This window comes from Balaenoptera ricei, chromosome 10 (genome assembly GCF_028023285.1).
Source record: "Balaenoptera ricei isolate mBalRic1 chromosome 10, mBalRic1.hap2, whole genome shotgun sequence".
Classification (NCBI taxonomy): Eukaryota; Metazoa; Chordata; class Mammalia; order Artiodactyla; family Balaenopteridae; genus Balaenoptera; species Balaenoptera ricei.
In genome coordinates this window covers 44480978-44508664 of record NC_082648.1, presented here as the reverse complement: position 1 = coordinate 44508664, position 27687 = coordinate 44480978, and the positions used below count along the sequence as shown (strand labels likewise).

The 27687-nt window shown below is 53.1% G+C and overlaps 1 protein-coding gene and 1 pseudogene across 1 annotated transcript; both read left to right on the top strand.

The window, feature by feature from the left end:
* The first annotated feature begins 213 nt into the window (after nt 1–213).
* Nucleotides 214–7591, top strand: LOC132373745 (keratin, type II cytoskeletal 74-like; annotated as a pseudogene).
* A 4479-nt stretch (nt 7592–12070) lies between these two features.
* LOC132373744 (keratin, type II cytoskeletal 71-like) lies at nt 12071–20848 on the top strand. Its single transcript, XM_059937362.1, is given in 11 exon segments — nt 12071–12505; nt 14985–15062; nt 15064–15198; nt 15650–15712; nt 16240–16335; nt 16677–16825; nt 16827–16839; nt 17021–17146; nt 17947–17987; nt 19435–19551; nt 20791–20848. Coding segments are annotated over 11 exon segments (1311 nt in total).
* The last annotated feature ends 6839 nt before the right edge of the window (nt 20849–27687 follow it).

Genomic DNA, 27687 nt, shown 5'->3' with positions numbered 1-27687 from the left:
TTGTTGCTGCAAAGGGCTTGGAGATGTCTGTTCCCCAAACTGTCCACAGCCCCAGGCCCTTCAGCAGGAGGAGAGGAGATAGAGGAGAGACGCCCTTTTCTGGTGTCCAGGGATGGACAGGAAGAAAGGAAGCCGTGCTCCGGGTGCCCCATCGAGTGTTCTCTCTGTTGGTGACTGCATTTCTCCAGCTCTGCCAACTCCATCTTTGCCACCATGAGCCGGCAACTGAACATCAAGTCTGGTGGTGACAAGGGTGGCTTCAGCGGGCACTCGGCAGTGGGGCTGAGGAAGGCTGCGGGCAGTGTGGCTTCTTATTTATTTATTTTTTTTAACTTTTGGGTTTATTTATTTATTTATTTATTTATGGCTGTGTTGGGTCTTCGTTTCTGTGCGAGGGCTTTCTCCAGCTGCGGCAAGTGGGGGCCACTCCTCATCGCAGTGCGCGGGCCTCTCACTATCGTGGCCTCTCCCGTTGCGGAGCACAGGCTCCAGACGCGCAGGCTCAGCAACTGTGGCTCACGGGCCCAGCCGCTCCGCGGCACGTGGGATCTTCCCAGACCAGGGCTCGAACCCGCATCCCCTGCATTGGCAGGCAGACTCCCAACCACTGCGCCACCAGGGAAGCCCCCCGTGTGGCTTCTTACCATGCAGCTGGCAAAGGAGCTGGGGCTGGCTTCGGCAGCTGAAGCCTCTACATTCTCGGAGGGAATAGGTGTATTTCCCTCAATGTGGCTGGTAACAGCGTTCGGACTGGAGGTTACAGCTTTGGGCTTAGCTCTGGGTATGGAGGGGGCCGGGCCAGTGGTTTTTGCCGGCAGCATGTTTGGCAGTGTGGCCCTGGGGCCCATGTGCCCATCCTTGTGCCCACCTGGGAGCATCACCAGGTCACTGTCAACAAGAGCCTCCTGGCCCCCCTCAATGTGGAGATGGACCCCGAGATCCAGAAGGTGTGTGCCCAGGAGTGGGAGGAGATCAAGGCGCTGAACAAGTTTGCCTCCTTGATCGACAAGGTGGGTCTCCCAGGAGGATAAGACAGTCCAGTGAGATGTGAGTGATTCCATGCTGCCTGGGAGTGCACGGGGCATTGTGGATAGAAAGGTTGCTGCTGGACCTCAGGAAGGGCGGTGTGATCATAGCAGGGAGAAGAACAGACCTGTGAGCTAGGTGGCACGAAGGAATAAATGAATGTGCTGCTGTCTTCGGGGATTTTACAGAGAAGGGTGGGAAATTGGGTGAAGGGTAGCCCTACCTTGAGAAAGAAGTGATGGGAATCTGGAGAACAGCTGGATGCATCTCCGGCTCTTTAAGGCAGATGAATGGCTGACAGAATCAGCACTAATCAGGGGGAAAGGCTCATGGTGCAGAACAAACCCTTAGCTGAGACAGAGGAAGAGCACCTCCTGCGGGCTGGGTCAGGCAACAGAAGAGCCCTGTGGAGTCTCCTTCTTCAGTGGGTTTTCAGTGATTGGTTTTATTCAAAAGGCTATGGAAGGAGCACTTGTAAAGGGTCTTGTTTGCATGGAATTCCATGAGTGGAGAGTCAAGACTGGAGCCAAATGACTTTAGGAAAATCCATATAACCGGGGAGGGGGGCGGTCAGTGGAGTTCTCCACGGGACACGGTAGCATCCGTGTGATTCCAGGTGCGGTTCCTGGAGCAGCAGAACCAGGTGCTGGAGACCAAGTGGGAGCTGCTGCAGCAGCTGGACCCGAACAACTGCAAGAACAGCCTGGAGCCCATCCTCGAGGGCTGCACCAGCAACCTGAGCAAGCAGCTGGAGACGCTGTCCGGGGACCGGGTGAGGCTGGACTTGGAGCTGAAGGGCATGCGGGACCTGGTGGAGGACTAAAGGAAGAGGTGAGTGGGCCCAGCCAAGGTCATGGGTCATGTTCTTTAAGGTTCCTGGGCTCACCCAATCTCTGTACCACTTTTTAGGAAGGGAGGGAACAAGCACCCAGGGTCAGGGGCTCACACCTCTCCTCTGACTGTGGGGGAAGGACCCCCCCTTGTTTGATGAGAACTTCCTACCTGGTTGATGGGAAGAAGTTCCTTTGCTCATTGATCCACTGATTGGTTCAGTGACTGGTTTGGGGAACCTGGATATTTTCCTAGGATCCAGAGAGTGGAATGAAAATGAGGCAACTCAGGGACACGGTACTGCCGCCACCAGCCCCTGCAGTGCTCACTTCCGGGAGATCCTGCGGGGACTCTGCATCCCCAGCACTTGCCTGGCCAGTGGGAAGAGTAGGTCACTTGGCCGAGGGGACTGAGACCTCTGCTATCTTCTCTCCTTGCGCACAGGTATGAGATGGAGATTAATCGGTGCACGGCAGCTGAGAATGAGTCTGTGGTGCTCAAGAAGGTGAGGGAGAGAAGAGCCTATGGACTCTGGTTTCCCTCGAATCCCCATCCTAAACAACCCTGCTCAGGACTCCAGCCCTGGCCTCCTGGGGAGAGACTGGTGCCTGAATGGAGATGGAGTCGTATTCTGGCCTCTAGCAAGAAGAAGACACACACCCAGGAAATGGACAGAGGCAGACAGGAGAAAATCTGGTCTGGAAATTGGGAAACTCTGGTCCAGCTCAGCCTTCCTGTGTGACTTGAGGAAACTCACTCTACCTCTCTGGGCTTTGTTTTCTCCAGGTGTAACAGAGGAAGAGCAGACCCCTTCTTCTTTCCCTATTTCCAAAGATGCAGTGAATAGGAGAGAAAAGCAATATTGAGGGATTTTATTCATCAACATGTTTCCCTTTGTGGGCAAAAATAGGAAATCAAATGGTTTCTGGGGCAGGGACAGGACAGCAGATGGGATGAGGGTTGTATTGACCAATGGCTCTGGGTGCCTCTCAGCAGGATGCAGATGCAGCCTACAAGGTCAAGGTGGAGCTCCAGGCCAAAGAGGACTCTCTGGACAAAGATATCAAGTTCCTCAAATGTCTGTATGATGCGGTGAGGACACTCCCACCCCTCCCCCACCCGCCTCTTTCCAGCTGAGGGCTTCACTTGGCTCTTCTAAGGAGATGCCAATAGGAGGGATTTAGGATAAACAGAATGTAGGGTGTTTTAATGGAAAAGTGCAAAACCCTGCACTGGGAGACCACGGAAGTATAGGATTCTGGTCCCCAGAGGCTATACACACAGGAGACAATCTCATTGGGACCATGATAATGACCCCATGAGGCAAAAATGACCCCGTGAGGTCCTACTAAAACACAGATTCTTGATACTGTGAATTGCAGGAAATGCCTCCCACAACCTGCTACCCACGCAGGGTCCATCCTGCCATGTGAGCCTCTCCCTTGGCTCCAACAGACAGATTTGGGGGGTAAAATCCATACATCTATGGCCATTTTGACAAGAGTACCAAGACCACCCAGTGGAGGAAAACAATATCTTCAACAGATAGTGCTGGGACAATTCGATTCTTACAATGCAAAAGAGTGAAGTTGGACCCCTATTTCACACCATATACAAAATTAACTCAAAATGGATTAACAACTTAAATATAAGAGCTAAAACCATAAAACTCTTAAAACAAAATGTAGGGGATCGGATTTGGGAGTATATTCTTAGATATGGCACCGAAAGCACAGGCAACCAAAGAGAACATAGAGAAATTGGACTTCATTAAAATTAAAAATTTCTATACATCGAAGGACGTTACCAAGAAAATGAGAAGACAGCTTACAGAATGAGAGAAAATATTTGCAAATCATGTATCTGATTAGGGTCTAGCACCCAAAACATATAAAGAGCTCCTACAACTCAATAACAAAAAGACAACCTAATTTAAAAATGAGCAAAGGAATTTAATGGACCTTTCTTCAAAGAAGATATACAAATGGCCAACAAGCACATGAAAAGATGCTCAACATTATTAGTCATCAGGGAAATGCAAATCCAAACCACAAATTGGTACCACATCACACACACTAGGATGGCTATAATAAAAAATAATGGAAAATAAAAAGTGTTGGCAGAGGTGTGGAGAAATTGGAACATTTTTACGTTGCTGGAGGGGATGTAAAATTGTTCAGCCACTGTGGAAAACATTTGGGCACTTCCTCGAAAAGTTAAACATAGAAATGTCATACGATCGAGCAATTCCATTCCTAGGTCTACATCCAAAAGAATTGAAAACAGGTGCTTAAGCAAATATGTGTATGTGCATGGTCATAGCAGCACTGTTCACAATAGCCAAAGGTGGAAATAGTCTGCTATGGTCTGCATGTGTGTCTCCCCAAGATTCATGTGTTAAAATCCTAACCCCCAAAGGTGATGGTATTAGGAGGTGGGGCCGTTGGGAGGCGCTTACGTTATGAGGGTGGACCCTCATGAATAGGATTAGTGTTTTAATAAACGAGACCCCACAGAGCTCCCTGGCCCTTTGCACCATGTGAGGACAGAGCAAGAAGGCACTGGTTATGAATCAGGAAAATGGTCCTCTCCAGAATTCGACCATGCTGGTGTCTTCACATTGGACTTCTCAGCCTCCAGAACCCTGAGAGAGAAATTGCTATTGTTTATAAGCCGCCAGAATGGTATTTGTTAATAGTAGCCTGAAAGGACTAAGACACAGCCCTAATGTCCATCAGTGTCTGAATGGATGAAAAAATTGTGGTATATACTTTACTACGGAATATCATTCAACCATAAAAAGGAAGGAAGTATGTGCTACAGTGTGGATAAACCTTGAAAACATTCTGCTAAGTGAGAGAAGTCAGACCCCTAAGGTCACATGTTGTATGATTCCATTCATATGAAATGTCTAGAATAGGTAAATCATAGAGGTTTGGTGATTGCAGGGATTGGGGTAGGGGGGATGAGTTGTGCCTGCTAGTGGGTACTGGGTTTCTTTTTGGGGTGATAAAAATATTTGGAACTAGATAGAGGTGGTGGTTGCACAGCTTTGTGAATGTACTAAATGCCACTGAATTTTCACTTTAAAATGGTTATTTTTATGGTATGTGAATCTAACTCAAATAAAAAATAGATCGTGGGGGAGTGGGTAGCAGAGAAGAGGCCAGAGGAACTGTGTCCCTGGAGTTGGCTCCCAGCCTTTCTCACCATATGTCAGATAGCAACCTGGAATATAGATAGGGTGAGCAGTGGCGCCCAGTAGAAAGATGGAGATAACTTTCCCTCCATTCGATTGGCAGAGGGCAAGCCTGGGGGTTGGGGGACCTCTGTCTTCATCTGTCTCTGGTATGTGGCAAATGCCTGGCCCTGAATGCTTGCTCAGTTATTGCAGAATAAGTCACTGATGCAAAAGAGGATGGCAGTCACAATGTCTGTGCCCTGTCTCCTGGAACCTCCTTCACTCTTTCCTGCCTCTCCTCCCTGTGCCTTTCCTTCTGCCTCTGACCTTCCCATTTTCTGATCTTTGCAAACGTCCCAAGCTTGCTTCCAAGCCTGGTGTAGTGTGAGGCTTTAACTGATTCATCCACGTTCATTGGTAGAGAAAGTCCCATTAAAATGGATACTCTGGGCTTCCCTGGTGGCGCAGCGGTTGAGAATCTGCCTGCCAATGCAGGGGACACGGGTTCGAGCCCTGGTCTGGGAAGATCCCACATGCCGCGGAGCGGCTGGGCCCGTGAGCCACAATTACTGAGCCTGCGCGTCTGGAGCTTGTGCTCCGCAACAAGAGAGGCCGCGATAATGAGAGGCCCGCGCACGGCGATGAAGAGTGGCCCCCGCTTGCCGCAACGAGAGAAAGCCCTCGCACAGAAACGAAGACCCAACACAGCCAAAAATAAATATAAATAAATAAAAATTAAAAAAAAAAAAACGGGTGCTCTGACCTTGAGAAGTCACCTGGTCCTCCCTCTTACCCGTGGGAAGGGATATTCTTTCTTGCTTTCATGGTCTCAGGGATGTTGAATGAATGAATGAATTTGATTCCCTCAATTGGTTTCCAGCTGGGAGTCACCACATTCCCCATTATTAAAAAAGAATATAATAAAAACAGGACAATCTGATCTCACCTGTGTGCCACTAACAGAGAGGAATGGAGACATGGAGAGCTGAAAGCGATAGCTAGTCTACTATGGGGCCCATTGTCGGGTGGGCTGTCAACAGAAACCGGGGTACACATGCATAGACACGTGCTCATTGGCTCACAGACTCAAGTCTACGGAAGATACTCAAAATACTTAACAACTGGTATAATCAGGCACCAACTCATCAAAGTAGTTGTCAGCCACAGACAACCGAGACAGCCATGCCAGTCCCTGGGCACCACTCTGCTTAAGTTCGTGTTCACGACCACCCGCCTGTAGATGTGGACCCCCACGTGGCCTCTGACACATATGGGAGAACGTCTTTCAGCTGGTGAGCAGTGCTCACAATTCCTATCATGAACCCGAGCCTGGGTCCAAGGAGCAGAGAGCATCGCCTGGCCTCGGAGGGAACTGTTAGGCTGGAGAGATGCACACAGCACCTGGGCAAGAGGGTTGTGTGCAGAAAGGTGCAGCTGACCCAGGGAGGGCTTGGGGGAGGTTTCTTAGAGGAGGGGTGTCTTGGTTTGTCTTAAAGGATAGGACAAGCCTGTCCTGGTGGGCAGGAGGCTGGAAGAACAGCCCAGATCATGTCATCAGGGAAAAGCATGATGCATGTGAGAAACATGCAATCGTCTCATAAGCACACCTACCCAAGTCCTGAAATTACAATTGTCTTCAAAAGAGTAAAGCAGGCTGAGAAGGGGAGCGAGGGAGTCAGTTCCGCTGCCTAGAGAGTCTGGGACAGGAAGAAGAGTGCAGGAAAAGTGAGTGCTGGTGAGCTCAGTTTTTCACACCGTGCAGGCACCTGCACTGGACATTTGCACGTGAGAAAGCCAGGACAGTGTAGAGGCTACGAGCACAGATGGTAGCCAGGCTGCCTGGGCTGAACCCTGGCTCAAATCCTGGCTCAGCTACTCACTAGCTGTGCAACCACCAGTAAGTTACTTAACTTGTGCCTCAGTATCTTCATCTGTAAAATGGGGATAACAACAGCACCTGCCTCACAGGGCCGCTGTGAGCATTAAATGAGTTAATATATGTGTAGTGATTAGAGCAGTGCCCAGCAGAGCTCACACTGTGTGTTAGCTATTATCATTACCATCATCATTATTATTTACCTCCTATCCACTTCTGGGAGTAGGTGGAGCAGGTATTAGCACCCCCCTTTTTAGAGATGTGGAAACATAGGCTTAGGAAGTTGGGAGACCTGCCCGTGGTCACATGGCATGACCAAGACCTGGGTCCTCAGAGTCCTGAGTCCACACACTTCACCAGAGGCTTGGGGTGGGGCTGGAGGTAGGAGGTGGCCAGCAAAACTCAAAGGAGATGGTTCCGGCCACGGAGCTGAGCAAGGAGGAAGCGAGGGGGACGGGGCTGCCCTGGAAGGCATCTCTCTGGCAGCCAAACAGCAGGACGGGAGCAGAGCTGAGTGTCTGGCAGGACAGTCCTCCTCGGCCTTTATATCCCAGCTCCTCTCGGGTGAGCTCACCTTCAGCCTTGCCAGCTGCAAACCTGCTGAACAGCTGTCCTGCCCCCAGATTGTGGCTCTGATTGTGGCCAAGCCCCCCAGGGACTGTGCTCCATCCAGCTAGCTTGGGGCTGAGTGCCCTGCCTGCCCGAAACTATAGGAGGATGTAGGGGGATGAGGACGGGGACCTGTGGGGGGATTCACAGAAAACATGCTCATTTCCTGGGTCCATCTGCTGAGGAGGGCTGGCAGGACCGGAGCTGATGTCATCCAAATAGCCCAGCTCATTCTCCCTGATTTTGGAGACAATTATTTGCTCAGAGAACCACTTGCCCCTTTCTCAGTGCCTCTAGCCTCACGCCCCACCCTCGCTCCTACTCACACAGCAGCTAGATTATACATCCTCAAACATGTATTACTCAGGCTCTGTCTGGCTCAAGAACCCTCAATGGCCCCCTATCACTTGCCCCGTCACATGCACAGCTTGGGATCTGGGGTTCCCTCCACCTTTCACTCATAATCACTCCAGCCTGGAGGGTATTCCCCTCACGAATGCCCTTCCTCCTGCCAGCCTGGGTTGCTTTTACCACTCCTCACTGACAGTCTACCCAAGCCTTTTTACCTTAAAAGACTGGAATCCAAACCCCCTCCTCCTCCAGGCAGCCCTTGTGGATTCACTGTCCCCAGGTCTTGCCTCTCCTCTGTGCATTCCCCTTTCCTCTCACCCAGCAAATACCCTCTTTGATTGTACTAGATTTTCTTGCCTTTCTGTCTTTGAGGCCTTCTCTGGAAGCTTATAGAACCCCAGAATGCTGAGGGTGGGGAGCCAATGGGTCCTGTCTGAGGCCATGGAATTACACAAAGTTGCCAAATTGATCATTGTCACAGATGTAGAAAAAAAATACAAAGAAAGCTACAAATTATTTGTGTAAATTGAATAAAACATTTTGGCTGTAGAGCCAAGAACCATAAAAATGTAATTTATTTAACAAGCAATGTAAATTTTCCTTGAATGTTCAAGCTAGATGTTCCCGGTAACTTGGGGGTTTGATTCTCTGATCTGGCACACTGCCTCCCACCAATTCACAGGTGAGTAAAACTCCAGCCCAGAGATATCCATGCTGGGCCAAGCATCGCTCAGAATTTAATTCCCACCCAGAAAACTGGGCAATACCCGATACTGCAATGGGCATGAGGGGAAGATGAAGCTGGGACGGGGGATGTGGTAGATCACATCCTCTCTCCCTCACCAGCTCGAGAAGTCTCCCAAAGCAGGGGGCTCTATCTCCTCCTGCCTCTGCCTCTAAGTCTCCCCGGATCTCAGTTAAGGCTGGGGCAGGGCCTTTGTAACTTGGTGAACTGCGGCCCTGTCCTTCCCTTTTTTCCCTCCAGCAAAAACACCAGTAAGCACCCTAGGAGACCCACCTGGGCCCACCCTCCCTGTGGGTGGCCCAGAATGCCCCTCCTTCATCTTCTATCATCATCTTCATCAAAACATTGGGTGTTTCATTCCTAATGGCCAGTATCTAATTAACTAATTTATGCTAAGGTGTTCATGACTTGTTAATAGCTTGATGAGATGCTTTTCCCAGGGATACCTATGTTTGGAGGGATCCAGAAGCTAGGTTCTCTGAGGGTAGGGTACTTTGTGTCACCTCCCTCAGCACTTGGTAGGTGCTCAGTGAGTGTCTGATAAAGGGATCAATATCAATATACTTAATGTTTGAAAAGTGCTTCCTATCAAGTCTTGTACTTAGCAAGCACCTATTAGACAGTGGCTATTATTATTTCTAGTGGTGAATTTTCCATTATCAGAGATGTTCTGTGCGGAGAGATTCCCTGAGCCTGGGACCACTGGGAACACCAGCCCTTCCTTGTCCCCCAAGAGCAGATGACACCGTATGGGAATGTGCTGATCCGGAGGAGAGAAAGGAGGAGAGGAAGGAGAGAGAGGAGGAGAGGAGAAGACAGGCCGATTCCTAAATTCTCCTTCATGCTCTACTTTTGGTCATTGATTAACGTGTACTGGACACTGAAATATACCAGGCACTTGCCAAGGCTTTACGTGAATTAACACATGTAATCATCACAACTACACCATGAAGAGTTACGATCCCATTTAGAGCTGGGAAGTTGAGGCTTCGAGGGGTTAAGCAGCGCTGGGTGGTGGCGTGGAATTCAGACCTTGGGAGCCAGCTCCCGGAGCCTGGGCTGCTCCTACCTGGCGCCATTCGAGGTGGATGCAGGTGCAGAGGCTCCCTGAAGATGCACCATCCCTGCCGTGTGGTTGCTGCTCCAGCAGCTGTCAGTCCTCTCACACCTGGGAAGGGATGTCCAGAGGCTGGTCCTAGGCCCTGCGGGAAGGTACGGAGAGAGGAGTCGACCGGGGGCCACGGAACCCTTGCCCAGACCCCTGGCCCTAGGGAACATGGCAACCTCCATCCAGGTGTCAATGGACAGAGGAGTCCAGGGTGCAGGAGAGCAAAAAGCAGCCAGGAAGGAGGTTGCTAGATGGGGCAGGGGCAGGGCGGCAGCTGCAGGGACTTTGAAGGCTGGGCTGGGGAACCGTCCTGCACGTCAGAGAAACACACGGAGAGCAAAACCTTCAAGGGGACCACCCTCATGTGAGGACTGGATTCCAAGAGCTGAGATTGGCCTTTAGTGCTGTACCAGAGCTCCTGGGCACAATGCCTGGCACACAGCAAGTGCGCAATAGAGATTTGCTGAGGGAGAAGGGGAGGGACGGAGGAGCGCACCAGCAGGCATCTGATCTGGGCAACTTCAACTCTCCTTACGAAGGAAGCTGAGATGACGCGTGATGCAGCCTCCAGAGGAAGCTCGTGGAAACTGCCCACAGATTCTCTGTCCTTCCAGCTCATGCCAAGAACATGCCAAGGGCTGAGGGAGATGGGAGAGTCAGGCTCTGCTGGCCCAGGAAGACCTCTGCGAAGAGGCCGGGAGGGGCGAGCAGCAGAGCAAGAGGGAGAGAGGGAAGGATGGATGGAAGATGGAGAAGAGGGATGAGGCGGGATGGAGACAGGAGGTAGGAAGAGAGAAGGGAGGGAAAGAGAAGTTCTGGTGAACCATGCAGACAAGAGGGCAGGGGGAGGCTGGGGAGGAGATCAGGGGCCGGGGCGGGGGGGAAAGGATTCCAAGTTAACCCCCTAAACAAAGTGACAGCGAGCCCCACACCAGCTGGGCCCCAGATTCTCCTCCCTCCTGTGGCCACACCCAGCCGAGAGTCACAGCCCACCCACGGGGCCCCAGCAGGGATCTTTGGGCAACAGAAATCTCCAGGGGCCAGAGCCAGTCGTGGGCAGAGCTGGGGCCACAGCAGCAGTGGCAATCATGGGGGAGGACTGGGGTCCACTGTGGAAGCCAGTGACCCAGGAGGGAGGGGGCGGCAGGCAGAGTCTGGGGCAGGGATCACAGGACTGTTTGGAGCGGGACGCACCATGCTCACGTGGCCACCTCTCTTGGCCAGGCCTGCACTCCCCAGGGAGGGCCCCAGCCGGCCTGCGCTCTTGGCTTGCCTGGGTCTGGAGGGAGGCAGTAGGAGTCCAGTCTCACCTTGACAACAGCTTCTCATTTACATTCTAAACAGATGGTTCCTGACCTCAAGTTGCTCCTAGTCTTATGAGCAAATACACCTCGGAGGAAAGACAGACATGATGAAATGGACCACTCAGGAGGCTTCCCCTGAAACCTCCAGGCCCTGGACGAGCCTTTCTCCTTCCTCCCAATTGACTCTGGGAATTTCTCAGCCACCTGCCCAACTCCATCTTCCTCTTTCCTTCTTCATTCTGTCCAGTGCTTGAAGGGCTAGACACCCCTTGCACAAGCCTCTAACCTGCCTTATTTTGGGAGTTTGAGAGAGGAGAATGTGGCAATCCCATTTCTTGGAGAACTTACAGAAGCACAAGGACCCCCTGTGTCCAGGGTTGGCTCTGGCCTGGGCTGCTCATGTCCCCATGCTAGGGAGAGCACCCCTAATACCCCACAGAGATAGCTGCTGTCCTCTGTGGGTTAGAAGAGGCCAATCAGTGGGGTGTGTCTCAGGGGCTCTGGGGGAGGGGTAAACAGCTCAATGAATGGCCCCTTTCCAGAAAAGAAGAGGACTCAGCTATGGTTGAAGCCCCCAGACACTCTACGCTGCAGCCTGCTGTGTCCAGGGCAGTCCATCTGTTCCCACGGGGTCCCCAAGAGGGAGCCCACAACCGAGAGAAGATTCATCAGGATAGGGATGGTGAAGAGCCAGCAACATCCCCCTGAAGAGGCTGGGGCCTGGGGGAAATTACCCTATAACAGCAGGTTAATTAGATAAGACCCAAATTACATGAGCAAAGCTTGCAACCCAGCAATTTGATTTTTTCATGTTGTTTCAGAGGTGGGAAGGCTTGATCTCTAGCTCAGCACAGAGAAAATGACTTCTTGCTCCCAGGCAAGCCAAACCCACGAATTAAGCTCTCGACTGGCCAGCCATGAGCCCCAGTGCCAAATGCATATAAAGAAGGGCACCTGCCAGTCCTCGCTTCAACCTGCAGAGCTGTGTGGGAGTTTGCCTCCGTCCCTCCTGTGTCTGAGCTCCGTCTCCATCGGAAGCATGAGCCGCCAATTCACCTGCAAGTCGGGAGCTGCCACCAAGGGGGGCTTCAGCGGCTGCTCAGCTGTGCTCTCGGGGGGCAGCTTGTCCTCCTACCGGGCAGGGGACAAAGGGCTCAGTGGGGGTTTCGGAAGCCAGAGCCTGTACAGTCTGAGCGGCTTCCGGAGCATCTCCTTCAACATGGTCAGGAGCAGTGGGAAGAGTGGAGGTTATAGGTTTGGCTGGGGCCGGGCCAGAGACTTTGCCGGCAGCATGTTTGGCAGTGTGGCCCTCGGACCCGTGTGCCCGCCTGGAGGTATTCACCAGGTCACCGTCAATGAGAGCCTCCTGGCCCCCCTCAATGTGGCGCTAGACCCTGAGATTCAGAAAGTGCATGCCCAGGAGTGGGAGCAGATCAAGGCTCTGAATGACAAATTTGCCTCCTTCGTTGACAAGGTGGGTCTGCTAGGACCTGGGGGACCTGTGAACAGCACTTCTCTTTTCTTCTTGGAACATGAGCTTTTGTTGCAGCAGGAGGGATTGAGGTTAGAAATGAGAAGGCACTTACTGCGGACAAGTTGGATATTTTCTAACCTCAGAGTAACTTAATTAAGGCTTCCTGGGTAGTCTTTCCCGAGAGAAGACAGAGGTGGGTCAATCTCTACTGGCAGAGGCTTGTCAGGGTTACTGGCAGGAGCTCCAAAGAGAAGACAGACCCTTGCTTCTTACTCCTGAGGGTCAGCTTGGTGCTATTGCTAAGCCTGGGCCCATGCAGGCTGTGCACAGGGAAAGCCAGTGAGAGGGAGTCTGCCCCTGAGTGGTCAGGGAGGCTGTCCTCCTCCCATCAATTGCAAGCTGATTTCTCCGCTAGGCATTTGACAGGTGGATTGGGAGCATCGGTGTGTGGTCATTCACAGGCGGCTTGGCCATGGGCATTAGTTTTGGTGGGCTAAGGACTCTCTTGAGAAGCAGAATAGTGTGGTGGGGAAGAGGTCTCCACAGTGTTCTGAAGTCAGACCTGGCTTCCACCCTGGCCCCATCACTTACCAGCTGTGTGACTTCGTGTGGCTAAGCCAGCCACATAGCCAGCTATGTGGACACGTGGAGAGTCATTCAACCTGTCTGTGCCTCTGTTTCCTCATCTCTACAATGGAGATACTAACCTACCTCTTGGGGTCATTGTCGGATTCATGAAAGAAAACACATGTGAAGATGTTGGCACGATGCCTGACACATACTAAGTACTCCCCAAATGGAGGTTATTGTTACTGTCATTTCTATCTCCGAGAGCTAGGGTAGGGGTGTTGAGAAGGAGAAGAAGCAAAGGTCTGGAAGAGGCCTCAAGGGATCATCCAGTCCAGATAGGCCCTGACTTTCCATAGATAAGAAATGATTGCTCCCATTTTGTGGGTCGGCAAAAGCATGGAGGTAATGCCGTGCCCAAGGTCATCTCCGGGGAGGGAAGGTAAGATTGGATGCTCAGCCTCCTGCCTCCAGACCTAGTACTGGAGACTGGAGGGCTATGCTGGCCACGTGACAGTGAGGCACCAAGGACAAGTCAGCCCAGGACAAATCCTATGTTGTGATGGTCAGTGGCCATCAAAGCCTCGCCTCCCCACAGCTCTGGACCCTGGCTCGGAGGATTCCCTGCTGCCTCTGCTCTCTCCAGGGGCTGGCACCTTCTCTGTGGCTTCTTACCTCTAAGCCTTTTCACCTCTAGGAGATCAAAGTGTTCTGAAGTTTGAGGTCTGGGGGGATGGGAGTGGACTGACTTTCGGCTGGGCTGGTCAAACCTCATTAAGGAGTAAAGTCTGGAGACATGGAAAGAAAGACAAACATGAAGACAGTCACCTCTGTGAAAAAGGTGGTCTGCCTGGGGTGAGGGGGAAACAGGCTCAGAAGCCTGGAGGGTTCCTAAATAATTTTAGTCTCTAGAGGAGTACAATCCCATAACCCAGGGCAGCTGGAGAAGATGGGTGCATCCTATCAGTCATCCAGATGTGGAGTCCAGATGTGTATTGTGGTGTCCTGGGTGTAGGGTTTTCTCTTTGGTCAATGCTTAGTCTTATGAACAGACATGAAAAAGTCAGGACTGGTTAAATCAAACCAAATGCTGGAAGATCTGCTGGACGCAAGCTGTTTGGTGACCAATCCCATCTCAACACTGAATACCAGACAGTTTTCTAATATCTTGTGTTTCTGACTTTAAGGGACACAACCTTGTTTAAACAGTAGCTGTGCTCATGTACGATTAAGGGAAGTCACATTAAAAAAAAAAGCCCCAAACCAAACAAGAGATGTGTATGCAGACCCACCAGCTCAGGTCAGTTTCCCGGCCCAGTGAGGACACAGTGGCGTGGGGAGCTCCGTCTGTCCGTCTTGCTGCATAAACCATGCTTGCTCTAGGGAAGATGGTCCTGAGCCGAAGGACTAGGGGAGAAGAAAGAGGCAGGAGCAGAGATGTGGTTGGAGGCTGATGCAGGAATTTAGAGCACCCAGAAGTTCTTGGTCCGTTGAGCCTTGCTGAGCTTGAGATGTTAGAAAATGGAGAGCAGACTGCCTTCTTTAGAGTGGTCAACCTTTTCAAAGATGAACCCCTCCTGACTCTGCTCCAGTACTTTCAAGCTCACCCCTGCCCTGGGCTGGTTTGGCCACAGTGGGTTCAGAGTGATCCGATGCATGGGTTATGGGGACACATACCTGGGTTCAGTTCTGGGCTCCGCCACTTATTAAACTATTGCACCTTGGAAAGAAGCCCAACTTCTCTATGCCTCAGTTTCCTTTACACAAAATAGGGTTAACGACGCACCCACCTCATGCAGATGTTGTGAGGGGTAAAGGAGAAAATGCAGGGGAGCGCTTTGCAAAGCTCCCTGGGAGTGACGGGTGTGACTGTTTTCGTGGTGGTTCAACACTTCTGGGCGTTGGGTTCCAGGTGCGGTTCTTGGAGCAACAGCACCAGGTGCTGGAGACCAAGTGGGAGCTGCTGCAGCAGCTGGACCCGAACAGCTGTTAAGAACAACCTGGAGCCCATCCTCAAGGGCTGCACCAGCAACCTGCGCAAGCAGCTGGAGACGCTTTCCGGGGACCCGGTGAGGCTGGACTTGGACCTGAGGAGTCAGCGGGGTGTGGTGGAGGACTACAAGAAGAGCTGAGCTGGGAGAGGACCCCCTGTAGCTACACGACTGTCCCTGTCCCTTTTGAGCTCGTCAAGCAGGAGTGGGCAGCTACCCCAGCTTAACATTTCTGGAGGTGGGGGGAGGCAGTGTTCCTTGTCACAGCAAGCAGAATCACCCCCAAGAAAACGGAAACTTGCCCCCTGCTCCTCCAGTCTGGCACCTAGGACAGATGTGAGATTTCCTACAGGACATTCATGCCCCGCGCTCCTTCCTCATTTTTGAAGCTGGATCTTCAATAATCTCCTTCTTCCAAAATCGGTGACCACATCTCCTCCTCCAGGAAGCCTTCCTTGCCTGGCTGGCCCTACTGGCCCTGGACTCTGCAGCCCCTCAGCATCTGTGCCCTCGCTCAGGGTCTTTCCCTGGGCAAACGAGGGTTCTCAGTGAGACATATTCACCGACAGAGCCCTGGCATTCCTGCAGGTATGAGGAAGAAATCAACAGGTGGACAGCGGCAGAGAATGAGTTTGTGCTGCTCAAAAAGGTGAGGGGTAGGCAGGTCTTGGATCTGGGGCTGGCCTGGGACCCGGAGGAGCTGAGCCTGCCGGTGTGCTCTGCTTTCAAGGAAAGTGAACTGATTCAGAAATAGTGAGGGGAAGGCAGGGGAAAACCACGATGCAAGGGTATCCAGAGAAGGGAATAGAACGGCAGAGAGGATGATGGCATTCTTGAGTGTTTAATGGGGTCGGGGTTTGTCCACAGTGAAGAACAGCGGAGGATGACACACAGGGGCTCTCCCTGCAGTTGCGGGCCTGGCTCGGATGTCACAGTGATGACTGACAGCAGCCTCGATGGGTTCCCTTCCTTAGAGGGGCGCCCCATCCCTACTGCCGCGGGAGCCCATTCTCAGGATGGGGCAGGGCTGGGCCTTTTGCTCCTTCCTCCTCTTTCCCGTGAACCTCCCAAAGAGAAGAGGTGGCTATTTCCCTACGCAGGGGACCCAGGCTGGGGTGTGTGTTGCCTTCTGGGCTGCACTGGCAGTGACCTGGGGACGGCTGGGCTATCTTCCAGGACGTGGATGCAGCTTATGCCAATAAGGTGGAGCTTCAGACCAAGATGGACTCCATGGGCCAGGAGATCAAGTTCTTCAAGTGTCTCTACGAAGCCGTAAGTCCGTCTCTTCATTCCACCCGTCCGAGGGCTGCCAGCAGGTAAAACTCTATTCTGGGGCCGGGAGGGGCACCCAGGCCCCAGCTCTCAACCACTCATCTCCATTTCAGCCCTCAGGGGCTCCTCATCTCCTCTCTGGGTGGGAAGGAGATGGTCCTGGCCTTATCTCCATAGCAGCAGGGCTCTGTCTGGGGCCTGGAGGGAACTCGCTTTGCCCAGAGAGCAACAGCCTTGGTTTGGAGCCTCTAAGTTGGCATCACCAGGATTTGCTTACCTTGGGAGGGAGGTTGTTGGCCTCCATCAGTCAAGTCCTGAGACCATCACTGTTTCCCCTTCAGGAGATCGCTCAGATCCGGTCCCGCATCAGCAACACGTCTGTCATTCTGTCCATGGATAACAACCGCGACCTGAACCTGGACAGCATCATTGATGAGGTCCGCGCCCAGTACGAGGAGATCGCCCGGAAGAGCAAGGCCGAGGCCGAGGCGCTACCAGACCAAGGTGAGCCGGGCTGAGGCCGGGCCGGGGAGGGTGACCCCAGTAGGCATGAGGGCCAGGCCGGAATATCGAGTTAAGTGTCCAGCGTGGCCTGCCCCCATGGCATCACCAACCCCAAGCCGCCATGTACTCCCACGACCCACTCATCACCCCCATGCATGGCTCCGCCTCTTTGGGTCCCCAGTTCCAGGAACAGCAGCTGGCAGCTGGCCAGCATGGGGACGACCTCAAAAACACCAAGAATGAGATCTCAGAGCTCACCCGGCTCATCCAGAGGATGCGTTCAGAGATTGAGAATGTGAAGAAGCAGGTGAGGTGGCTGGTTGCCTTTGCGTGGGATGGACAGGCACAGCTGGAGGGGAATGAGTGGGCCGAGAGCGTCAGCCTCCCACATCTCTGCCCAGCAGAGGAAAGGGACCAAAGAGGTCACTGTGTCAAACCCTTAGAACAGGTGTCCCTGGGGCATCTCATCTGCAACTCGCCCCAAGGACCCCTGCTTTGAAGCCCCCTCCCCTAGGAAGACTTCTCTCACCCGCCAGGGTGGGCTAGGACCACATCCCTCTGCCCCTCCTGCCCTGATCAATGTGCTCTCCTGGCACTTGTGTCTCCCCCGTACTTGTCAGGCTTCTGTCATTGCCAGACACCTGCATGTCCCTTCTTCCACTGGAACAGAGGGAGGCGGAGAGCTGGCTGCTTTGCTCCCATTGTTTTCCCAACGTCTAGTACAGTGCCTGGCACAGAGTAGCTGCTTAATAAACATTTGTTGATTCAGTGATTGAGGAGAAGTGGGCTCAGAGAGCACCCCTTCAAGTTCCTTCTGTGGATATCTATTAAGGCCTTACTCGGAGCTGCTCCTGGGAACGTAGGCTGCAGTCTCAGTTCTAGTAGGTGGGGAGACAAGATTCTCATGTACATTAACAACAGCAGCATCTCCTGTCATTTTATCACACTGAATCCTCACAAAGACTCTGTGACGCAAGCGTTACCTGTTGTTACAGATGAGGAAACTGGGGTTCAGAGAGGTTAAGAGGGTGGCACTGCGGTAAGTGGTGGAGCTGTGATCTGAACCAAGGTCTCCTGACTCCTGGCTCCCACATGCGCTCTCCCTAGCCTGCTCTCAGCCCCACTCCCACCCTGCTGGCCCTGCTTTTGTACCTCCAGTGCTGGCCTTGGCCACCCACCTGTGTCATCCTGAACCTGGACAGTTGTGGACGACTAAGCCTGGTGAAATTCCTCCCCGCACACGCTTGGGGCTCGCCTCCTTGGCTGTGGTCCCCAAGCCATGCCACCAGCTCCCAGTCTTCCATCCCCTGCACAGCCTCTGGCTCAGTCGCTAATTACTCTTTCTGGCCCCGTGGGTCTCAGACTGAGGCCTCCCTCTCACACTGGGGCCTTTGTCCCAGCTCCTACTAACTGCCTATGGTAGGAGCGGCTCTGTGTTCAGGAAAAGGAGGGCTGAAAGACAAACGACCAAGCGAGGCCATCCCCGCCCCTCCCTGGCTGGCTCATGACTCATTCTGAGTGGACCAAGTACAACTCAGGGTCTCTTTCTTCGTTCTCCTGCACCCACAAGCAGGGAAGAGGAGGCCTGTTCGTTTCTCCTTTCTTCTTAAAGGCCCTCCCGCTGCATCCTCAATAAACAGCATGATCTGATGCCTTGGCCTCTTGAGTAGTTAAGGTGTGCCCATGGACCTCAGTCCAGATACTTACGTGAGCAGACACCACACACCCACACGGACACACCACACCACCGTGCATCGCCTGTGCAGCCTGTATTTCCAGGTTAATCTTCTCTGTAGAGCAGAAAAAGAAGACATTCTCAGACCACACACGGCAGAGGGGCCGGAAGCACTTCTGGGGCTGCAGGGAGGTGAAGCGCAGAGAGGAGTCTGGGGAGAGGGCAGGAGACGGCGTGGGGAGAAGAAAGGAAAGCAGAGAGCGGGGGTGTGTGCAGCTTGGTTTGTGGTTTTCAACAAAAGTGTTATCTGTGTCCACTGGCAGAAACGGTCCTGCTCCTCCTGACCGGGGTCCTGGCCTCTTCCTGAGAGCTGGATCTTTCTCAGAGGGAAGGTAGGGGCTTGGTGGACAGGTGTCTGCCTTTGTTCAGCCTGTTTCCCACTCTCACAGTCCTGGCCTTCCGGGGGGGGGCGTGTCTCCAAGGAAGGGTGGAGCTGGTGGGAACCACACATGCTGGCCCCTCTGTTAGAAAATCTAAGATCGGGAACGAGAGTTCTGAGCACCTGAGCCTGGACTGAGGGGGAGTGAGATGGGGGTGGGGCAGATTGTGAAATTTAGTGACTATGCAGTTGGTACCTCTCCAGACACCTGTCCACCCTGGAACTACTGTTGGGGTGGCCAGTCCTGCCCCGTGGTAAGGAGGGCTGGAAGGAGGACAGATGGACAGATTCCCCAGTGACCAGCAGGAGCCAGCAAAACTCAGCCAGGAAGTCTTTGGGAGTCCGAAGGGCTTCCAGAGATGGAGGTGGAGGGATTGGAGGATGGGAAGGATGGGCTGGGCTGACGGATTGAACTTGAGAGTAGTGGCTGGGGCTTAAGGCAAGGCCGCAGGGCCAGGCTTGAGCCCCTGACCCCCTCCAGGAGGCGACCATCAGCTGCCCTCAACCAGAAAGTCAACACCACCATTCAGCAGGTGTGGGTGGAGGAGGGCAAGCAGATCAAGACTCAGAAGCAAGTTTTGCTTCCCCGGTTGACAAGGTGAGGCCAGTGTCTGTGTGTGTGTGTGTGTGTGTGTGTGTGTGTGTGTGTGTGTGTTTCCAGAACTGGCTTGAGACACTGCCATTTCCTCAGCAAAGGATCCACACACACCTGCTGCCCCTGCCACCCTGTTCCCTTTGCAGCAGTAAGGACTGAGGTGGGATGGCAGAAAGAACTTCCCAGTTGAGAGGCTTAGAAGAAATGCTAGAGTCACAAATATGGGGATGGAGGCTGCTTCTCTAGATGCTGCCATTTTATCACCCAGATTCGGGGGGGGGCGGTGGTTGGGATGGAGTGAGGAACTCTCCCACATCCTTTTCTGCCTCAGGGCTCCCAGGGGTCTCCTGGGTGGGAAGGTGGTTCTGGGTTCTGGGTCTGTTGTTTAGAGCAGCAGATCAAGGCGCTGGAGACTGAGTGGAGCTTGCTGTAGGAGGCAGTCAGGAGCCCCACACTGAGGCCCGCGCTCGGGACCTGAGTTAGCTTGGTAGGTCTGAGGGTGAGAGGGCTGGGCTGGATGTGCTTTACAGACCAGACAGGACTTGGTGGACAGTTTGGGAAACAAGAGAGGGCTCTGGGGACGGGACTAAGGACAATGAGTAACAAGCAGGGTAGCCACTGTGTTACATGAGTCTACATGGTCATTGGACTGTGGTTGCCAAGAGCAATATGGGCTGAAAAATAACCTGGGAACTTTTAAAAAATGCTGATGTCTGAGCCTCTATTCTAAACCAATTAAGTCAGGCTACTGGGATGGGGCCCAAGTTTCACTGGTATCTTTTGAAAGTTAGTGAAGTGGTTCAAGGGAGTGGCCATAGCTGAGAACTGTAGGCCTAGGGTGTGGCCTTAACCATCCAGAAGGGAAGAAGGGCGTCATTGATTAGTAATGCCTGCCATGGCCGCAGGTGGAGTGAGTCACAGCACACGATGCCCTCTCTCATTGGTGCCCACCTGTGGCTTCACAGTTTACCAAGTACTTTCACACCCACTGTCTGAACAGCACTGAGAGTGAGGGAATGCTTCTGTTGTCATTTTACAGAAAAAATATTGAGGCTCAGATCCCCTGTCTATCAACAACCACCCTGGGCTGGAGAAGACCCCGAAGGTACCCTGTCCCTTGCCTGCCTAATTTTAGGGGGCTGAGGGGAGAGTGGGGGCAGGGCTTCGGCTCCAGTGCATGAGTCTGGACAGGAGTTTGTCCTTGGCAGTGCTGCCACGTGCCTGCTTCCCCCCTCCTGGCAGGTTCCAGGAGGAGGTCAACCTCAGGGTCAGTGTGGAAGAGGGCTCGGTGCTGCCCTGACTCCTCCCACGGTCCTGATGTGGTGGCCCTTCTGTGCTACATAGCAGGAAGCTCTCTATTTATTTCACCAGTGAACTGAGACACAGGGAGCGGCAGGGGCCTCGTCTAAGGTCACCTAGGTTGTCAGGGGCAGAGCCAGGCTCAGACCCCAAAGCCCGGTGTTCTTTCCAGCACATCCATGGCAGGATGGCATTGATCTCCAACATGGGTGAGGGGGGCGTGCCCTGGAGGTCGGCGGGTTAGGGACCCGGGTAGCCTCGGGAGCAGAGGGGATGCTGGACAGGCATAGAGGGGTGAGCACTTTACAGCCTTCAGTGGCGTCGTGGGTGGAGGAGTGCAGGTGGGTCTGCGGCAGCTCAGGGAGCCTTGGGAGTGGGCAGCCAAGGGGGAGGCAGGGCAGAGGCTGTCTGGGGAAGCAGGAAGTACATCACGTGTAGCCAGTCGGCTCTTCCCCACTCCAGCCTCTGCTCCCTGAAGCCCAGGAGGAGCAGAGGGAAGGAACAGGGTCTCTGGAGACATTCAAGGCAAGGAAAAGAGGTGTGGGTTCACTACAATAAGGATGAGGCCCATGTGGAGGGGCCTTCAGTGGAGATGGAGGCTCAGACGGAAGGGCTGTGAGGAGACCTGCTTCCCAGGGGGGTCCCATCGGGGCTGGCGCTGGGGGTCAGAGTTGCAACTGAGCCAGTTGACACGGGGCTAAAGGTGCCCTTGGAGTTAACATGGCCTGGTTTTCCTCAGCTACTGAGCTGTTTCCATCTCCCCCACCCCCAGGATCACATTTCATGTCCATTTCCCACTTACACACCCCAAAACTGAACCTCAGAAGGGGTAAGAGATGGAGCCTGGCCCAGGCCACTGACTCCAAATTCATTGTTCCTGAAGGGTTCCTACCTGTCATAACAAGTCCTGCTGGATCCCCAAATCCATCTGGTGTGGGGACACACAGGGTAAAGACCTGGTCACGTGCATTCGGATTATGAAGTGTGCCCTAAGTCAGGGAGTTCCTCATGCTACTGTGTCATGAGAGCTGGCCTGCTGGCCTGAAGCTGAGCTCCCCACCGCCTTGCAGGAGGGGACCAACAGGTCTGGGCCTCACACACGTCCACGTTCCTGTCCACGGGCAACAAGCAGCTCCTGGACCTGGCTGCATCATCCCAGTAGGAGAATACGGTCAGGGGTGGGGGGGGGGGCGTGGGAGGGAGGCCCAGGCCCTGGAAGACCAGGGGGCCCTGCAGTCCTCTCTGGCTGGGCTCCCTCTGTCTTCTGAGAGCTCCAGGGCAAAGGTCTGTAGTGCTGAAACCCAGGCTTAAATGACATCAGGCAGGAAGGTTAATAAAAATTGGGCAGGGAGATTCTCAGAAATAGGATCTCCCTTGACCTTCGGAGTGGGTTCCTATAGATTTGGGCTTGGGGTGAATTCCTGGGGTGCTTGCTATAGGTATTGAGTCCCTGGAGCCACGATAAAGTGATACTAAGGGATGGGGAGTGGGGAAGCCAAGGACAAGAATGACGTGGGGGAATCCTGCAGTGAGGACTGTTATGAACCGTACTCAAGAGGGAATGGGCTGCTTTGAGACATAGGGTGTTCACCATTATTGGAGATGTTCAAGGACAGACTCAACAACTCTTGATCGGTTTTATAGGGGACTTGAGAATTGGATGGACAGTTTGACTAGACCAATGCTTGTCAGACTTTCTTTTGCATATCAGTCTCCTGGGGACCTTGCTGAAATGCACCTGATGCTTCAGTAGGCCCAGCTGGGGCCTAAGAGTCTGCATTTCTACCGAGCTTGCAGGTGTAGGTGATGCTGTTCATCCTTGGATATCACTTCCAACCTGAGAGCTTTAAATTCCCTAATAACTGAACTGTTTCTGCCCCAACGTGGCTACTAAGTCCCAGCAGGAGATTTCATGGAGAGAGCCAAGCCCAGAGTAAAGGGATGAAGGGCATTTGTATCTAGAGTAGTGTTTTCCGATTTGGGCTTTGTTTTCCTTTTGGTTTCATCCTTGGAACTTTGTTAAGTTTCTGTACGGTGGGACAAGCCCATCTGGGCAGTTGGGCATTTTCCCGAGGGGCTGGGACTCTTCTCAGGGAGAGGAGAGAGGGGAAGAATCAACAGGGGCCACCTTGGAGTCTGCCCACCGTAGTGACTGTGGGTAGGGGATGGATAAGAGTCTAGGGAGACATTGAGGTTTCTAGCTTAGGTGACTGGGAAGTAACACCATTTACAGGGAAAGGGAATATAGGAAGAAGATTAGGTTCTGAAAGGAAGATGTGGAGTTCAGGCTTGGAGAAGCTGAGTTGTACAGTCAAATGGAGATGTCCAGTAAGTGATTGAATTAAAAGGGGTCAGGCCTGGGATTCAGATTTGGAAGCATCAGAATTTGGGGACAGAGAGGACACCCAGAGAGATAATTAGGGGGTCTAGAACAGAGCCCTGGGGCACAGGGGGAAGATCCAGCAAAGGAGACTGAGGAGGAGAACAGGAGAGGGCATTCAGGAATCAAGAAAGGAAAAATCCTTGAAGAAGAAAAGGATGAAGAGGGGCAAATATTGCAGAAAGGCCAGGAAAGGGAAAGAACCAAAAGACAGCTTTGGGTCTAGTGATGGGGATGGGAGGAGACCTTGCTTAAGTGGGCTCAGGCGAGAGTTGGGCAGAAGGCCTATAGAAGTGGGAGTGGGGTGGGTCAGAGTCAACTTGACCATGAAGGGAGAGAGACAGATGGGGCAGTATGAGGTAGAGGGTAAGGAGCACATGATGCATATGTATAGTCTCTGGGAATGTGATCGGTGGAGAGAGTGGTTCAAATTCCAGCTGATTTTGTACAGCAGAAACTAACACAACGTAGTAAATCAACAAGAAAAATAAAGTAGATTTTGAGATGTCAACAAACACAAACAAAACAAAAACAAATTCCAGCCAATGCAGCAAGGCCTTGGAATAAGGGAGTAGAGATGGTATCAAGGGATTAGAGAAGGCAGGATGAGCTCTGAAGGGGACATGGGGATGGGAAGCTGAAAAAGTTCATATCTAATAGCCTAGCCTTTTGGGTCAAGTAAAAGGCATGGCCCTGTGCCGAGTGACGGTGTGTTGCGGGGTGTGGGCACAAGCAGAGGGCGAGGGGCAGGAAGGGAGCTGATCCCAGGGCTGTAAGAGCATTGTGATGGGCCTCAAGTCCTGCCCCCAGATCTGTTCCACTTTGCTGTCTTCCTCACACTGAAGGGATGCTCTGTGCCATGGATGCAGGAGAAAGAGGAAACAAAGTTATAGTCTCTGCACCAGGAAGCGTCTGGTCCTACAGGCAGGAAGAGCCACTCAGGAAGAATGCAGGTGGAGGAAAAACTGGTGCAAATGACTCAAGTATGAGACGCGGTTGTAGAGACTGACTCTAGAGTGGGAGACACAGAACACTATGGGGCACAGAGCTGTGTCCCTCCCTGACTAAAGGGCCAGGTCCAGGGCCCAGGACACTTTAAATGGGCTCCCACAGTGGGAAGGGGGTGACAGGGCCCGCCTGACACCTCTCACACAATACCTGAGGCTGCAGAGAGGAACTGGGATGTCAGAAGGTCAATCACCAGGTGTGACGGAGTTGCTAGGGCAGCTCTTAGGCTGGAGACTGGTCTAAGACAGCCCTAGAAACAACTGGACAGCTCCACTGGACAGGGTAGTTTGTGCAAGAGGGAGCCTGGAGTGGGGCTGAGGGGCAAGGGCAGGGCTAGGATGGCATCCCAGGGGTATAGAGGCTGTGGTTGGCCATGACTATGGGAGAAGAGGAAAGAGAGGAGTCATCATGTGTTCCTTTCCTCAAATGCCGATAGTGAAGGCCTTTGGTACTTGGCAAGTGGCCCTTGCTTTCTGAGACGTCTCTGCTCCCCCATCCACCTTACTCATCACCTCCCCCAAAACCAGTGACGGGGACGGAATCGTACTCCTTTGTACTCCTGTGCCTGGCACGCCATTTGCACTCAGCACAAGCTGGTGGACTACATACCCCCCCACCTCTCCGCAGGCCCTGACTCCGGGCTGCCATCATGGCTCCTGACGGGAGCGGGCCTTTGGGACACCCCACTGGAGGCCCCTGCAGCAGGAAGGCCAGCCATAACAGTGGCCCAGCTGGGGACTATCGGGGGCTGCTCGGAGTCAGGCTGTACATGTGGATGTTGGCACCCTCTGGACAACTCTGGAGGGCAAGGAGAGGAAAAGGGGTTCCACGCTGCATCCAGGGGTCCTGCCGAGGGGCTGAAGCCTCCCGACACTGACCCCTGACCAGCTTCTTTTCTCCATCTGAGAACCCTCATCCCTTAGACCCTCTCCTATACTTTAGGCCCAGAGTACCAGATGGGGGTCTGAGGGGAGGGATTGGAAACTAATGTTTACAGAGCCCCTACTACTGGATCAGAATCTCCCCTGGCTGGGCACCTCTCTGAGGCAGGTGTTGTTCCTAAGACAGACACGCTAAACTCAGGGCCACAGAACCAGTACCTGGAGCCAGGATTCTATGAGCTCTGTCTCTCCAAAGCCCACTCTCTTTCCACATCGCCACTGTGCCTCCTGGTGAGGAAACTGTCACCCAGCTGCTGTGTGTTCGTTCCCACCCTACACTGACATCCCACGGGCTCCCTGCCCGCTCTTTGTTGGAACTTTCATCATATTCCGTCATTTGAAGCCTGACGTCTCTGAGTCCTAGGCACCGGGCTGGGTTCCCTTTCCACCTCCTGACTGCCATGTAAGCCATCTCAGTTTCACATACTTCAGGCTTCCTGCAGAGACTGTGGCCACACTGTCACTGGTCAGTCACAGAAGCTCATCCCCTCAATGGTGGGCGTCGTCAAGGCAGCACCTTGATCAAGCTCCTCTTGAAGTCCTGATCTCCCATGCCAGAGGCGGCCAGGGCAGTGGGGTGGTGTTGCCCCTGGAGCAGGAGCAGGGGCAGATAAGGAGGGAGGCTGTGAGGAGGTGGTGGAGGTGGGCCAAGTGGAGGCGGGTGGAGGGGGCTTTTGGAGGGAATGGGGCTGAAGCAGACTGGGGCAGGCCGTTTATCCCGAGCGGCTGGCTGGGCTCTGGGACCTGAAGCATCAAAATGAAACCCTAGATCAGCAAGAAGAATCTGGAGATACATGAAGGAGACAGCCCCGGCCATGCAAGTCAGCTCTTCTGGGCACTGTCCTTTGTCTAGACATCAGTGTGGTAGCCAGTCCAGCCAGCTGGAGACGGCCGCCACCTCTGCCACCACCCCCGACAGAGGCATCTCCATTTTTCTTGAGCGTCTTCTGAGGAGACTCTGGGGTCTTCATGTCTCACAACCTGACCTTAGAAAAGTTCTGCTTCCTGTCTGACCGCCACCCCTCCTGCCACCCAGGACCTGGTTCCCTACCCTGCGTGCATTACCTTGCCCGGCAATGAAGACTGTTTCTCGTCTGGCTCACTCACCTGCTGCTTCTCAGGGCTGGAGATTCTCGGGTCCTGTAGCCTAACCCCACTGGCCCAAATCTCATCAACTGTGGGCTTATCAACGCCAGCTCGAGGAGACAAGATATTTTCAAGTCTAAGCGTCAACCCTTTCTCTGCCTTAGCTCTTTCTGTTCCCCCATTCTAGACTGAATACAATCACTGGCCACTGCCAGTGCTGGTGGAAGAGGGAGAAAAAAAGCCATCCAAAAATGAAGACTAAGCCACAGAGCAGATAACTCAGAAGCGTAGATGATCCAAGGATTATTTCCATTACAAGCAATAGAAAATATATTTATCCTCTAGGAACTAGCTCCCCTCACTTGGTCCTGATGCTTTTCTTTGTCTGAATAGCTCATAGATAGTCCTGGCATCCAGCCAAATCAGGAAAGAGGGACCTCTAGGTTGCCATAGAAAATCCTCGAAGCAAATAAAAGGTGGATGAATCATGGCTTTGACTGCCTGAGGGATGGATGCACGGTGGGAAGATTCCTGTTTGACTTCCCCTGCCCCCCGCCAACTTCAAGTCAGCAAATGGAGCGTCAGGGCAAGGGGCCCCACGCAGGATGAGGCAGGTTTGAAAAGGAGGGTTGGTGGGGACACCGCACCCTCTGAAGCCAGAAATACTGGGGTGTTCCCTCTGCACGTCCTCAGCTGGCAGGTCAGCCCAGGCCCAGCGTTTCTTCTGATACCCTTTCCTCCACAGTCAGGGATGATGGAGGTTGGGGATCCTTCGTATTTTCTCAGCAGCCTAAGTGCACTGGATTAACTTCCCCCCGCCCGGAAGAGGTGTGTGGTGAGAGAGTGCCGTGCCCAGAGTCCACGATCCAGCTGGATTTCAAATCAGATGCTAGGGCTGCCATCTACTGCCTTTATCCTTTCATAAAAGAAAAGGACCATGTAACAGTAGGAAGGACACGCTCTCAGAATAAGTTCAATCCTCAAGGTTTAAATTGTTAGCCACCTGAGAAACTTACTGTCTGGCACTCCCTTAGCTCCAGACCAATAAAAACTGCTTCGAGTGTGGGCTCTGTCTCAGCGTTTATTGTGCGACCTTTTCCTATCTTAGGCCCTCATCCAAACAATGAGGATAAAAGCACTCTGTCAACTACACGCCATTGAGAAAATCATCAAAAGGAACAATAAAGGGGAAGCCTGTAGAAAAATGAGCTACGGGAATGAAAGGAGCGATAACCGTGGTGATCCCGCAGAGGGGAGGCCTTTGGCCAGGGAGGGGCACGGGCACTGGTCCCAGACTCCACCCTGCAGGGCTGCGCCTCACAGCAAGTGCCTTATTCCCTGTGTCTGCTTCCTCTTCTGCAAAAATGGGAATGATAATAAGCACCTCCTGGCATTGTTGTGGTTGAGACATAACATACCAGGCCC